The 15,929-nt window shown below is 39.5% G+C and overlaps 1 protein-coding gene across 2 annotated transcripts in view; it reads left to right on the top strand.

The window, feature by feature from the left end:
- PAICS (phosphoribosylaminoimidazole carboxylase and phosphoribosylaminoimidazolesuccinocarboxamide synthase) overlaps positions 1-7,975 on the top strand; it is a 39,543-nt gene extending 31,568 nt beyond the window's left edge. For both annotated transcript variants that reach the window (XM_021532806.4, XM_021532878.4), the window contains 7 exons: positions 1,556-1,734; positions 2,393-2,572; positions 2,664-2,777; positions 4,556-4,639; positions 4,741-4,921; positions 5,925-6,083; positions 6,749-7,975. In XM_021532806.4, coding sequence (XP_021388481.3) covers positions 1,556-1,734; positions 2,393-2,572; positions 2,664-2,777; positions 4,556-4,639; positions 4,741-4,921; positions 5,925-6,083; positions 6,749-6,915 — 1,064 coding nt within the window. In that variant the 3' untranslated portion in view covers positions 6,916-7,975. The remainder of the gene's footprint in view (positions 1-1,555; positions 1,735-2,392; positions 2,573-2,663; positions 2,778-4,555; positions 4,640-4,740; positions 4,922-5,924; positions 6,084-6,748) is intronic.
- The last annotated feature ends 7,954 nt before the right edge of the window (positions 7,976-15,929 follow it).

Genomic DNA, 15,929 nt, shown 5'->3' on the forward strand with positions numbered 1-15,929 from the left:
GACCTTTCAAAAATCCGTGAGTGGCTTGTACTCATAACTTGCACAGGTGCCATGGAAAAACATGCAGAGTAAACTGCAGCTGCATTTAAAAGCAACAAAAGAACTTTGGAGGGTTCTTCTCCAGTTTCCTTATTTCAGTGGTGTAAATGCAGATAGTGGGAATGCCTTATTATAGAGGGTGTTTGTATGTTTGCCTTGCGCAACTCTTCTTTACCTACTCTTCCAGAGGTGATGATTTACAAAGTTCTGTTAAAGTTTCTCTCCCTTTTATAATAGACCTAATGTCAGCCTAGCAAAAGCACACATCTGCATGATGAAAAATGTAGTAGTGAACCAGACAGGGCCTTATTGTGCACTTGATTATTTAAGTCATTCTGCCTTTGAAGGAAATGCACCAAACTTCGAAGAGTCAGGGAAGACTTTTTTCTTCCTTTATGTTCTGGAAGTGGAATGGAATAGAACTGCTTGGTTTGACTGAGTGCAGCTCCTTTCCTTCTGTTTCTGGCAGATGCCGACTGGGCTTGGCAGTTGTCTTGCCCTGGTCAGGTATGCGATGCAGAGTCCCCAGGCAGTTGCAAAGGAGAGCTGCTTTATTGCAAAAACCAGGCCTTTTTAAGCAGTTAGCCCATTATCAGCTACATAGTTTTAAATCATAACAAACAGAATTCAGACAACCACCATAGCCCATGATGTAAACACACAATGGTTAGATAACTTGGTTTTTTTACCTCTAAGTCAGCTGAGTCACATTCCCATAGTCCTTTTCTACTTAGCCAAAGTAACAGACCTGAGCCATGATTTTACAAGGCCTTCCTTCGGTAAGGTTTTACCTATCTGCATGTCGAGGAGAAAGGTGGGACTTTCCTTGAGAGTAAAACTGAAAACAGAGCCATTTTGCACTTAAGGTGCTGATCTGCATGTTGGCTGTCCCTGTTTAATATGGGGTCCATCATCTTACAATTATGTAAGAAGGTTGACTTGTTGCAGCAGGTTTTGAGTGCACATTCTTCTGCATCTGTCTTTTGCCTAATAAATCACCAAGATCTAGTGTCCTAAATAACTTGGTTTGTGGTGAAAGGGAGGACAAAGCCATTCTCTCTGCCCCATCTGCTTTTATTAAGCAAAGTAGTAAAGACTGCTGTGCTCTGTTACTCCTTTGAAAAGCTCCAATTACTGTTTGATCTATAATGGATCTTTCACCAGAGAACATAGTTGGGTACTTGGTTGCTGCTATTTTTTTTTTAACAAACAAAGGCATTGTTAATGATAAATTTAAATTTTTAAGGCTCTGTGAAAAAAATTATTTTCAAGAATAGGATTTCTGGGTTACAAGTGAGTGTTGTATGATAAAATTGGCAAAACTAATGACTTGTGGAAGATACTGTCTTTTGCAAGGCTGGAGTGGGCTTAAAATACCCTGAAGCGATTTAGTGTATCCTTTAGGTCCAGGGAACAACAAGATTCAGATGTGCTTAAAATTAAAGATGTTTGTGACTACTGTTTTAACTGTGGAGTGTACTTACTGATGAAACTAAGCTGACATCTTTTTCTTTAGGAATCAAAACAGCTTTTGTCAGGAAACAGAGTGACACAGCATTCATAGCAGCTCACTGTGAAATGATCCCAATTGAATGGGTGTGCAGAAGAATTGCTACTGGCTCCTTCCTCAAGAGAAACCCTGGTGTCAAAGAAGGATATAAGTTTTACCCACCCAAAATTGAGATGTTTTACAAGGTAAGTTTCCCTTCCTATGATGTTAATCAAACTTAAGCAGGGCTAGAATTCTGTATTATCTCCTTTAAAATGCTGATAGATAAATCAAATAGTGCTAGTGGCTGACCAATCCTGTCACTATCAGTAGTTTTACCATTCTAATGTTTTCTTACATTCTTGTCCAAAAGCTGTTTTGTTCCAAGTCCATACAGTAGTGGCTTACAGTACAATCAAAGAAAAACAAGCCAAGCTATACTGAAAATTAGAAAAATGTAGGTATAAGGGCTTTTTAGACATAGACTTAATGCATCAGTTGAAACAGATGTGTTGATGTATTGAAGAAATTAAACAGTAGTTGGATGGTGAGGGTAGGTAGCTAGCTAGTCATTTAGGATTCTGAACTCCTTTGGGAATGTGTGCAGAAAGATATATCTGGTGAACTGCAATTTAAAGTGTTTGTGCTATACCCTGTTACTCTTGAAGATGGTCAGGTGTTACAGCAAGTGTTTTCAATGTTACCGTAATTTTTTTAATACTAATCATAAAATATTAGTTTGAAGCCTGTATTTGTTACCTAGAAAAAAAAAACAACATAAAAAACCTTGTATGTTTTAATAGCTATTTTCCTCTTCTAGCAAGCTTAAATTGCATCATATATTTGTTCTGATTTTCTTAACAGGATGATGCTAATAATGATCCACAGTGGTCTGAAGAGCAAATAATTGAAGCAAAATTCTGTTTTGCTGGACTTACTATTGGCCAGACTGAAGTGGATATTATGTCTCGTTCTACTCAAGCCATTTTTGAGATCCTGGAAAAAGCATGGCAGCCCCAAAACTGCACTCTTGTAGACCTGAAGGTATAAGAATCTAATTTTTCATGACCCTGGTTATGACAGGGAAAAATAACACTGTAAAATTACTAAAATAGGATTCTTACTATCTTTTTAGATTGAATTTGGTGTTAATGTGCTGACAAAAGAAATAGTTCTTGCTGATGTTATTGACAATGATTCATGGAGACTGTGGCCAGCAGGAGACAGAAGCCAGCAAAAGGACAAACAGGTGGTGCTTCAATCTTTACCTTCTAAGTGAGCAGGGGAGAAGAATGAAGAATGTAAAGCCTACAGTTTAATATCTGCTTTCAGAGTGGCTTTTTCTAGGTGGTCTTCCTTTGTTACAGAGCAGTTTGTATGATCCCTCGTGTCCAAGCTTGTTCTCATTAAATAGTTTATCTGGTTTATGGTAGAAAAAAAATCCTCTGTCTGTATATCTTCAGCTGGAATACCCAACAGCACAGTCAGGAATACCTGACTGGAGCTATCATAATGAAGTGTGGCATTTCCAGGAATGATAAGGATTTCTGACTTGCACAGATAAAATAGTTGATAACAGATTGGTGGGAAGAATAGAAGCTTTGGTTCCCAGGTCTGCCTCCGAGTTTCCCAATTTACTCAGATATTAATTATTATTATCTTCTACTAGTAGAGATCTGTTGATACTTAAAAGAGAGTTGCAGTACAGGTGCTTTTCTTTGTTATTTATTTTGGTTAACCATGAATTCAATAATGTTGCCTCCAAAAGCATTGCTAATAGACTATGCCCACATAACGAGGCCTGCAAACAAGTTTAAAACAGAACTTGTCCTAGATTTAAACTTAGAGCATTTATACTTCTCAAATATCTCTGAATTACCAGATCACCAGTTATGAAAGAACTGGTTTGGGAATGCTGGTGCCAGGAGTTTGTCATGGTTGCTGAGAGGAGTGACCTACCCTGGGAGAGGAAGTGTTGTAGGCCATGGGAAGATTTCAAACTGTACATGGCAGGAAGGGTATTAATTTTAAATGGGGAAAAAAAACTGCTCTGTTGTTTACTTGACCTGAATTATGTAGTAGCCTGCTTGAGTTAATTGCTCTGACAGTTCCCTAAAATAAGGTATGTGATATCATGTAGAACCTAGGTTGGTACAGTGCTACTGCAGGCAATCATGTCATTACAAATCCAATTTTAAAGAAGTTGTATGTTTTTCCTTAAATTTTTCCTGTGGAAAGCTTCCAAAACCTTAATACCCCTGTGGCTGAAAGTCTTTTGTGTTGTAAATGGGCATAAATTGCAATGTAGAAGGCTGTTTATACCTGGAGTTGTTAGAAACTGTGCAAATATTTCATTTGAGGAATAATAATTATTATTACCAATTATGGTAGCAAAATTAGTCTTTTGTGTACCCAAATCACATTAACTTCATCTGCTGGTTTTGGCTGGGGTAGGGTTATTTTTCCTGACAGTGGCTGATATGGGGCTGTGTTTTGGATTTGTACTGAACACAAGGTTGATAATAAAAAGATGTTTTTGTTATTGCTGAGCAGGGCTTATCCAGACCCCAAGGCCTTTTCTGCTTTTGGTACTGCCACACTGCCAGAGGAAGCTGGGGGTGCATGGGAGGTTGGGAGGAGACACAGCTGGGACAGGTGACCCCAACTCACCAAAGGGATATTACAGACCATGTGACATCGTGTCAGTATATGAAGTGTGGGGAAAGAGGAAGTGGTTATGGGGAGACGTTTGGAGTTGGTGTTTGTCTTTCCAAGTCAGTTGTGTGCTGTGGCCCTGCTCTCCTGGAGATGGCTGAAACCTGCTGCCCATGGGAAGCAGTGAATTAATTCCTTATTTTGCTTTGCCTGTTAAAATGTCTTTATTGCAACCCATTAGTTTTCTCAATTCTACCTTTGAGATTCTGTTCCTGATCTCTGGTGGGGGAGTGAGTGAGAGGCTGTGTGGGGCTTGGCTGCTGGCTGGGGTTAAACCACAACACTTCAATGCTTTTATTTTCCTTTTTTCAGTCCTACCGGGACCTGAAAGAAGTGACTCCTGAAGCACTGCAAATGGTTAAGAGAAACTTTGAATGGGTTTCAGAAAGAGTGGAGGTACCTGTTTTTATGAAGACCACATCTAGACTTTGATAACTGTGCCTTTAATCCTGTTAACTGCTTTTATTTCTCCTCTCTCTCTCCGCTCTTTTCTCTAGTTGCTTCTAAAAACAAAGAGCCAAGGTAGAGTTGTGGTGTTAATGGGATCTTCTTCTGACCTCAGTCACTGCGAAAAAATAAAAAAGGCATGTGCAACCTTTGGAATACCTTGTGAATTAAGAGTGACCTCTGCTCACAAAGGGCCAGATGAAACCTTGAGGATCAAAGCAGAATATGAAGGTAAATGCCAAGAAATACTGATTTGGATTGACACAGCATCATGTTTCACAATGACTTGGCAACTTAAAAGATGGATGTGGGGTTTTTCCATTTTTTGTTAAACAGAACACCAAGCTGTGTTACAATAAATTGTGTTTCACACTTGCTGGTAGCATGACTGCTTTAAGTAATTTTGGAGTAATGTATTGTTTTACTGTGCTGCCACACCTTCCATTACTCAAAGTTTAACCTCTGCTTTTATCCCAGTGTCAGAATTGCTTTGCCCAAGCCCTGATCATGTTAATAGATTTATTGTAGTAGCCTGCTGGTGATGCCAGTATTTCTGAAACAAGGCAGGACAACATTTTCTCTAGCTGACTGAATATTCTCATGTGTTACATTAGGCAGATGTTGCTCCCACAATGTTTTTTCTGTTTGATGAAAACATTTTTGCTTATTAATTTAGATGCCATGAGAAAATACTGTGAGAAAAAGATGCTTGCTTTAAATTACCCTCTTTGCCAAGAAGACTTAACATCTCTTCAAAAGTGTTTATAGCCTAGCTGAGGACATTCAGGCATTATTTTATTTCTGTGGGAGTATACACATTCTATGCATACCATTCTACTTGGTGAAACTACAAATGTGGTAACCATAGTTAAAACACTTAGAGGTGAACTGTTTCAGATTTAAGGTGCCAGAGGTTAACAGATGTCAGAGGTTTAATGGCTATGTTCTCTATAAAGCTAAGCAGCACCTCTTCCTCTGATAGAGACGTCCCCTCAGAGGCAGAGTAAGAAATGCCACTTTCAGCTGTATGTGGTAAACATCGCTGGGATTTAAGGATGTAAGATTTCTTAGAAGATATTTCTATTAAAGGAGGAAGTTGGACACAAAATATTAGTCCCATGTAATAGAATTGAAAAGATAACTGCAAACACAGTTGTGAATTCAAAGCTCCCATGAAAGCAAGTGGTAGAGAACAAGGTAGATTGCTTATCTCTGAATGTCTTCCTTCTCACAGGAGATGGAATCCCAACAGTGTTTGTTGCAGTAGCTGGCAGAAGCAATGGTTTGGGGCCAGTAATGTCTGGTAACACTGCTTACCCAGTTGTCAACTGCCCTCCACTCTCAGCTGACTGGGGTACTCAGGATGTATGGTCCTCTCTCAGACTACCCAGTGGTAAGATGATCTTCAACTTATGCTCTTGTTCTAATCAAGCTCTATTTTTTTGTTGTTGGTTGTTCTACTGTACACACACAGGGCAAAGCATTGGAAAAGCAGCTGGATCAGTACCAAGTGAAGTCTGTGGAAATATGTCACATACAGTCTTTGACTTCTTAATGGCAAAAAGCCCAACAGACAGAGTAAAGATTACATATGAATAATCCTTTTAAAAAGTAAACCTTGGCTTATCCTTGCTAAACATTTTGTTTTTAAATTGAAAATAACATTAATGGGAATTTAAGTAATTGGATTTTGATGTATTTTCCTTATTATCAAAGATCAAATAGTATCTTTCTCAACAATCAGGGTAGGTAAACCTCAATGCTTAACTGTTTATTCACTGCATTTTTACCTATATTATTTTTGTTAGTAACTTGAGTGAAGGCCCAGAAAACTGTTACATCTTTATAAGTGAGTCATTTGCATGATGGCTTTTAGTGTGAAGTACCACAAAGCAGTCATGTTAACACTAATGGAACAAGTGACACTTCACTGGCTTTAAAACTGGATCATGTGGCTCCTGGAGGCTGAAAGAAGCCTTGTCTTAAATTGCTCTTCAGAGAAAATGTTTTGTTTGACTATAAACTATGCTTTAGTAAGTGGCATTCTCTTCTCTGCAGGTCTTAGCTGTCCTACTACTCTGTCACCTGAAGGAGCTGCCCAGTTTGCTGCCCAAATATTTGGGTTAAACAACCATTTAGTGTGGGCCAAACTGCGATCAAACATGTTAAACACCTGGATCTCCCTGAAGCAGGCTGACAAAAAACTTAGAGAGTGCTCCTTGTAAGTCACACTAAAAAATAACTATTATTAGTTACATAATGATAATGGTGGGTCCATATTCATTCATATTAGGATTTACCCCTGGATGAGTTCTAAAGTCCTGCATCATTTCTTGCAGAAGAAAGCATTGTTAGAGAAGAATAGGAAGTCTGTTGTGTTGTCATCCTTCCCTTGTGTATTTTTTAATAAAACAACTAAGTAGAGATGGGGAAGTAGTATTTCAGGTACTCTTTCTGTTGCTCCAGAATGGTGCTGTTCTGCTTTTTAGTCTATACTGTTAACTACAGACTATGTTGAGAGAATGATTTGGTGCAATCTAAATAGAATTCAACTGGTCTTTTGCATTTCTGTAACAGTAACATTCTTCCATAGTATGAATGTATATCTTGAACCTTATTAACTGAACTGGACTGTTGACAAAAGCCAGTGTTTATGCTCTTCTGCTTGCAATGATGGTATGCTTTCTCTAGCAATAAAATGGCAACATATACTGTATTAATAGGAAAAGAGTGTGGAAAAATGTTTTAAGAGCCTGAAATAAATACATGCCTTATTTTAAAAATGTATATACATACATGTATCTTTTTTAAAAATATGTGTGTGTGTATATTTACCCCATTGATATCTTTTGGAATGATGTGATGAAGTTGGCACCAATTTGCTTGTTCATAACAAGCCATAAATACAAATGGCTTGAGTAACCTGTAACTTGGCTTATTGGCTGTTTGCTCTAACTCTTGCCTAGTCTGGGCTTTGTTCTTTTAAATACTAGGCAGGTCTACCTTCAGTAGTTCTACAGGGGCTGTGTGATGATGTTGGACTGTCTTCATACACTTCAATAACTGTAGCTATTCTGTGTCTATATTTCCTCACTCTTTCTGTGGAAATTTTACTGAACAGGGGAACAAATACTAAAGCAACAAACTTCTGGGGGGAAATTTAAGCATGACTTTCTTGTCTTTACACACACCAGTCTTCTGAGTAGGTAAGATTCTAACAAATATGCAATTACTCAAAGTATGTAACACCTGTGCTTTACAATTATAAATAAACTATTGAATGCATTCATCTGGTTCATGGAGATTTATTGAAAAGTACACTCAAAAATAGCTATCAGCTGTGGTATGTAACTTCAGGACCACAAATTAGGTAATAATCTTGTAAGAAGCTTATGCACTAAAACCTGCATGGAACACTATTAGGTGACAGCCTTCTGAAAGACACTCTGCTGCTTGATTGTCTCAGAAGTGTTAGGTTGTTCATGAAGTACTCCGTGATGGTGTGGTAGGTCAGGCTTGCTCTGTAGTGTGAGTAACTGGATTAAATGTTGCTGCTGCTGGCCTTCTTCACAGGCACTGACCACATATTATGTGTTTCTGTATAGAAGAACTCTAAGCAGTGTTTACTTGAATGCAAGGGTTTAAAATTGGTCAGAGCTTATCCTAAAGTAAAAGAACTAGAAATCTTAAGAATTATGGTAGTTGCTTTTCTAATGAATCTCTAAATGAAGTATCAATAGTGAGAATTAGTGGAGAACAAAGAGGCTGAAATTTCTTTGTGGCATGATCTAGATGAGGGCATTTAGTCTATTATTGGCAAATTTGCAAATAACATCGAGTTGGGTTGGCATGTTTATCTGCTGGAGGGGGTAGGAAGGCTCTGCAGAAGGGCCTGGATTGATGGGTAGGGCCAGTGGTATGAGGTTCAGCAGGACCAAGTGCTGGGTCCTGTACTTTGGCCACACTAACCCTGGGCAGCACTACAGGCTGGGGCAGAGTGGCTAGAAAGCTGTCTGAAAAGGACCTGGGGATGCTGGTCAACAGCAGCTCAACATGAGCCAGTGAGTGCCAGGTGGCCAAGAAGGCCAGTGGCACCCTGGCCTGTGTCAGCATTAGTGTAACCAATAAGACTGGGGAAGTGATGATCCTCCTGCACTAGTGCAGCTGCAGCTCAACTGCTGTGTCCAGTTCTGGGCCCTCACTTTAAAGAGGACATGGAGATATTGGCACATGTCCAGGGAGGGGCAACAAGGCTAATGAGTGGTCCAGAAAACATGTCCTGTGAGGAACAGCTGAGGGAGCTGGGTTTGTTCAGCCTGGAGAAGGCTCAGGAGGGACCTCCCTGCTCTCTACAGCTCCCTGAAAGGAGGCTGTAGTGGGGAGGGCTTTGGGCTCTCCTGCTGTGCCTGCAGTGAGAGGACAACAGGAGACGGCCTAAAGCTCAGACAGAGGAGATTCAGATTAGATATTAGAATTTCTTTTTCACTGTTAGTATTGTCAGACATTGGAATAAGTTGCCTGGATGGTGGAGTCACCATCCCTGGAGGTGGTCTAAAAGTGTCTGGATCTGGTACTGGGTGATAAGGTTTAATGGCTCAGGGGTTGCAATGATAGTGCTGGATGGATGGTTAGACTTGATGATCTTAAGGGTCTCTTCCAACCTAGATGATTCTATGGTTCTATGCTGTATTTGTGGAAGCAGTGGCTTCCAAGTAAAGATCCTCAGGATTTTGGGTTTTTTTTAGCAAGTAAACTATTTACCAAGTTAGTACTTGCCTGCATATTTGCCAAGGCACATCTGAAAGCATGCCAACAACTCTCCTGACAAGACACTGATGTTAACTTCAACTAGTAGGAGAATTAAGGGGTGAAGAGTCCATGCTCCTTTGTTGGCTTGGGTGAGTGAATTGTATCATCTTATCTTGTAATCAGACAAGCACCAGAGCCAACAACTGTAAAGTCTGCCCACTCAGCTGCATAACAATACACAACCTGAGGGTGAAGTTACACAAGAGGTGAAGGTGTAATTTCCTATTCGGCCCTACCCAGCACTACAGTGGGTGTTGGCTTTGATGGGTAATCAACCTGGCACCTGACCACCCTAGCACCATGCTGGGATACGCAACTACAGCCAGCCACTGGTGCCTCTTCAGCCCGTAGTGCTGTGCTGTCTGTAGTCTTCCACTATGCAATAACAATTAGTAATAGATGATGATTTGAGTCCTAACACCTGAAATACTCTGTTTGGTCTCTAGATACTTTACTCGCATTACTTTAACCTGGATTATGCTAACTTCATTTGTAAAATTGTGCCAATTTACGTGAGGCATGAGTGTGCCAAGTGCTTTAGTTGCCATAGAGATGGTCATTCTTCAGCTTTTGGATGGTGTGGGTTATTTGGGGGGTTTTTATGCAGTCTGTATTGAACTTTCTAGTTGCAAATCCTTGCTTGAGCAGTTGCCTTGCAAAGAAGCACCAAGACATAGCAGCTGACATTAATAGTGTGCTGCTGTGATCAGCAGACAAAACCTGCAAATATCTGCAAGGATTTTCTGTAGCGGCCCTTAAGGCCAGCTGCCCTAAAGGTCAGCTGTTTAGTTTAGCTGAAACTTCTTCACAAAGCTTTTGCCATGGAATGAAAATACTTCCCTTTGATTCAGCATTCCAACTATTACATTGATGCAATAAACTGAAAATCGCTCCAGTCCGAAATTACTTTTGTAGCACTTGCACTTTTTTGGTCCAATTTTAAAAACAATCCTAACAAATTCTTGAATAAAAAAGTGCTTTTATCTTCACAGAAATTATGTAGAGTAGTTAATGAAGTTTATTTGTATTTGGTACATTGAGTTGAAATACCTGTAATGAAGGTCTTTTAAGCACCTGCTGTGGAACCTAGGACCCTGAATTAGATGATGTCCTAGTTAGCAGTTACCTGCTTAACAGTAAACGTTCTTTAAACATAACAGCAAATAACTGGACTTAGCAGAGGGAAATGCTGATGGCAGAACTTCTTTTACATCCTACACTGCTTCAGGTACAGGTGAATGGCAGCTAATGCTCAGCCTTGCTAGCATAATTTCATTTCCACAAAAAAAGCCACAACCATTTTGTAAAAGTGAGGGGAAAATCAGTCATGGCTCACACAGGCTTGTTCTTCATCCACAGCTCAAAGGTTAAAGCATCTATCCAGAACACTGAAAGTATGTTTTTAACATCTGCTGCCTGTGGGGAGCTGTAAAAGTGAATTGAAGGCCTTGGAGAGAATGTGCTGTAGACTTCTTCAGGGTGGCATTAAGGCAGTCCCTGTTTTAAAGGAATTCATACCTAAAGAAAAATTATGATTGTTCCTCCACTGGAGTGCACATTTGAACCTTTTCTTACAGCCTCAGTGATTTCTTTAGCACTGCAACTTAATTGTGAACTAGTGGTGGAAATTCTGAGCCATGTTTTAAAATAAAATCAGAGGTGCCAGTTGCACTGTATTTGGATTGTGTTGCAGTTGGCATGGCCTGTGCATTTTCAGTTGACACTTCCTGTTCAAAACTTCCAAAAGCTTACACAACTGCTCTTTGGGTTCAGGCAAAAATAAAGTGTAAATGTTGGAATGCTCAAGACTTCTTTCAAAGTATGTATTAGAGGAGAAAGGAAGAGACGTTTCATTGAGGGTTAATTAAAAAACCCAACAAAAACAATACAAACCCAATACAAACTCGGAATTTTCTGCAGAGCTGAAATGCCTCTAGAATTGTATTGCAGTCCCAGTTCCCAGATCCCTGTTCCACTTGTGATCTAAATGTGTGCATTCAGAGATCTTCACTGTAACTGTGCAATGGCTGCCTGGGTGAGAGGGACCTAAAACCACTTCAGCATCTCCTCTTGCACTTTTGCAGAAGCATTTTAGATCTTAACAGGGCAAAGCAGCCTCTTACTAACCATCCTTATCAGGATACACGAAGTTAGTGTTCCATTCAGGACCTCAAAGCACATCTATCCACACAAAACCTAATACACACTCCTCACGTTAGAACAGCTACCCTGGTTATAAGCAATTTGATCCCCTTGCTACTGGAGAAAAGGACAAAACATAACCTTTCCCTCAATACTTAGAAGAGTGCTTTAACCACCACAGGCATGCAGAGATCTGTGGGAAGATTATGACCTCCCCTTTTCCACCCAACTGTCTCAGTTTGTTTCCTTAAGTGAGCTTGCCTCTAGAGTTTTGGGTTTGTGCCTTGGGAGTCTTGTAGCAGGCCTCAGACAGGTCCTGTTATCTTTCTTCTGTATGATGACTACAAAATGTCAGTTCAGCTGCAATGGGCAGCTTTTTTCAGGACAAGATTTACTTCCTGAAGGGTACTCCCTGAGTGCAAAGGTCATCTTAGACAGACTTATTGTTCCCTGTGGGAGGTAAAATTCAGAACTTCTTTAGGAAGGAATGAAGATGCATTTGGACAGAAGTTGGTAAAAGAATGAACTGTAACAGCTTTTCTCTCTCTCTCCCCCCTCCAGATGACAGATGTCATCACCAGTAGGAGGATATCTTCACAGAAAAATAATATAGCAAATAAGCTGCCAGAAGCTTAACAGATGCTTGGGAATATCAAGCATTAAGTTCAAGTCTTTTTCAATGACAGAGCTTTTCACAGAAAAGAATGGGCTGTAATTCATTTGGTGCTTCTCAGACCCCAGGATTTCATCCAGCAGGCAGCTAAAGCATCTGGTGAACGGGTTTTATATGCTGGCAGGGGAGGAACCTTCAGTCAGAATCAAGTGAGGGCTGATGCAAGAGGGGTAAACAGAAGGAAGAAAACAAGAGAAAAAAGAAGAAACATTGCCCCTCCCCTTAGAGCACTGCAAGGGGGCTAGTATCCCACTTTGCCCCTCCTGTAGCTCTTTATGCTGATAAAAATATTCTGACAGGCCAGAAAGCTCTTGAGCGCAAGGAACCAACACTCACTCAAATAGACAGTATAATTAAGACGCCAAGCTCCAAAGAGCTTGTTTGGATTGGAAAGTGACTGTATTTGTCTTAGTATGGCACAGTCTCTGGCTTCCCATTACATCATTCCCTTTTTGAACACTAAACATCTACTAAATGGCCAGTTTCATAGCTAGTACAGGTTTGTATTCAGTATGCTTTAAAAGTTATTTCCAATATAGGACATCCTTCCAACTTACTTATGAAACAAAACCAAACCCCTCAACTGGAATTGTGAAGACTTCATTACCAACTACTTTCTCTCCAACACTCAAAACATTTTGTCCTAGAGCTTGTCATATGCTCATAGACATTTCTGACTCAAATTTAATTACATCACTTCTACAATCAAGAGTGGATTGTTTTTAAATCCATCATGAAATCCTGCTACTTGTCTTTGCTTGTAAAAGCAGTTAAGAGTCATGAGCAGACAGGAAAGCATAACTTCACAAAAAGCAAGGGTCAATAGACTTTTGTTTTGGTAAAGGCCTTAGAAAATCTTAAATTCTATGATTAAGCATTTTACAGCTTTAGCTTTTTTGGGTTTATTGTGGAAAAGTGCATAAATGAAAGGATAATGGATAGATTGCAGCATGATACCATGAATACTATCTTCCTCAGAAAGGTAGTTCATCTACTAAGCGGAAACCCTTCCCAGTGTAAATCCAGTTGTAGATAGCCAGGTCATTACAGTCAAAGCCAGTACTGAAAAAACATCTCAACACTGGTGAGGTGCAGGCCAGGCAGATGTGGTTTGGATACTGCTCCTGACAGTGCCCAAAGGCAACCATTCTCTCTGGGAACTGTCCCTGGCACAATGTCAGGTGAGCAGAGCCTGGTACTGTGAGGCTCCCTCATGCTGCTCCCCAGGACTCAGGACTGTGTGCACGTAATTCTACCCTACTATACTGTCTCATTTGTAATTAATGCAAGTGAGTCTAAAGCACAGTTTGAGTATCTAGCAGACATTTACCCCACCCCACATGTACTGATGCAGAGCTCCAAGGAATGGGTTAGCTCACCTAAAAAAACCAAAAAGATGACCACGTTTTGTAAAGCATATAACAGTGTTTGAATCTGGCCTCATCTTTCACGGGGTTCAGAGCAAACATCTTTCTACTAATGTTCTAACATCGCTTTTAAGTTTCACTCCCATCAACATATCTTACAGTCATCTTTAGTCATCTTTGCACATTGTCCTTAAAGAAACTTGGGGCCAGTAAAAGGTCTACAAAGAAACAATTTGCTCTAATGAATGTGACAAATGCTTGCCAATTGCCAAAAAAAAATCAAGTTAGATGGAGAAATATGAATTTACTATTTCCTACCAAGAAATGGAAGTTTCTAAACCAAATGTTCATCAGTGCTCATGCAGGGCAGCAAGCTGTTACAAGAAATGATGTTTGGTAAAAGGCTGGAGGTAAATATTAATAATAAATTAAGAAATTCAGTGAGATCTCTGGCCATAATTTAAAAAAAACTGTGAAGAACTCCTTGCCAAAACACACACCACTTCCAGGCAGGTATTTCTGAGTATGGTGACTCCACCCCCATCTCATTGAAGTTTATGAGCTGTCGTATTAACATATGTGCACATCCAATTAACTGTATAGCTATTTATGGATCACCAGTCTTTTGAGACACATCTAATTTTGATCTCATGCTTATACAAAGAACATTTCTGCATGAACTTGTCAATCTTTCAACTGAACAAAGAAGGCACAATCTCAAAATAAGGTAACCCAACAGTAATTTAGGACAGCACTTTGTTGGCTGGTTGTCCTATCCTGCCCAGCAAAGGAGACTCCCTTGAGGCTGACTCTTTTGTTGACTGTGACTCATCATCAGGTAAGACTAATCATTAATGGTGTTGTACCTTGCCTACATAAGAAGAGATTTCCCCTTTTCCCTTCTGCTCAAGTCTAGACTACCTGCATTCCATTCAGGCTTAACTACATTGATTTTGAACCTTGTAACAATATAAGGTGATCAAACATTGTCCTTAGCTGGCTGCTGTTTTATTGTTCGATAGCTAAAGAACCCATGCTGCAGGAAGGGGAGGGGAAGAAAATTTAAAAAATAACTTGTAATAACTCCCCAGATTCAAAATACAATGTACAAAGTACAGCATTGTATTCTCTCCAACCTGTTTACTGAAGGGGCTTTGCAAACATTCAGGTGAATTTGTTGTTCTGCCCCACCAACTGCACAAAATGACACAATCTGGTACAAAAATATCCACTTTAAAAATTCCCATGTGAGAAACCTCTTAAAAATCTTTCATCTCCAATCTCAATTTTCTATCAATCTCAGAAACACCTATAATAATCACATCTGTGGAATGGTTACTGAAGAGTGCTACTTTAATGCAGCATTTGTTAAACACAGTAAATTTGTTTTTTATATTGTTCTTGTTTTTCTTCAATAAAGTTTTGCCTTACATAGTTTATACAATTCCAGAAGTAAAACTCCTTCATGCTCAGGGCAGAGCAACCCAATTGACACTTGCATTTTTTACTGTATTAAGAAGTCAAGGGGGCTTATAAAGACACTTAAAAGCCCCATCTTTCAGCAGACTAGGGAATACTCAATTTCAAACTCAAGTTCTTGGTGAGAATGAAAAAAAAAACAATTACAACTAGTTTATTTGGGTATTTCAAGCTTGGTTACAGGGACTTTTCACTGACAAAAAAAAAAATCCTGCCACCTGCATTCTTAAGAAGATCATTGTGATACAAAGATTACATTTCTAAGGGTATCGCATACAGAAGTGGAAAAATAGAGGATTCCCTTTCTTCTTTTATTATGCAAATAAAGCTTTCCAAATATTCACCAAGGACTTTAGTCAGACCCTAAAGGGGAAATTTACCCTAGATAGAAACTGATATTGGAAGATGATCCAGCAGATTTCAGGCTACCTGTAATATCTCCAGCCTTGAACTCCAGAAGAGAACAAGGCCAGAGTATCTGACTAGCAATTCAGTGAAATACCTCACTGCTCTGCAAGGACAGTTTCCTACTACTTTTAAGTTTTGCAAAATGCAGACTTCATACCTGATTTAAATAAAGTAGAATAAAAGCAGGACACAAGGAAAAACTTGTCTGACAAATGATCAGTCTGAGACAGGTACTATAATCAGAAACAGATTATGAACATACCAGTTTATGTCATGAAGTGGTCACAACCTTCATGTAGGTTAAACAGCAGCTTCTGGATTTACTTAAGATCCCAGAATATGGAAAAGGAAAGTGATTTTA

Source organism: Lonchura striata, chromosome 4 (genome assembly GCF_050655825.1).
Source record: "Lonchura striata isolate lonStrDom1 chromosome 4, ASM5065582v1, whole genome shotgun sequence".
NCBI lineage: Eukaryota > Metazoa > Chordata > Aves > Passeriformes > Estrildidae > Lonchura > Lonchura striata.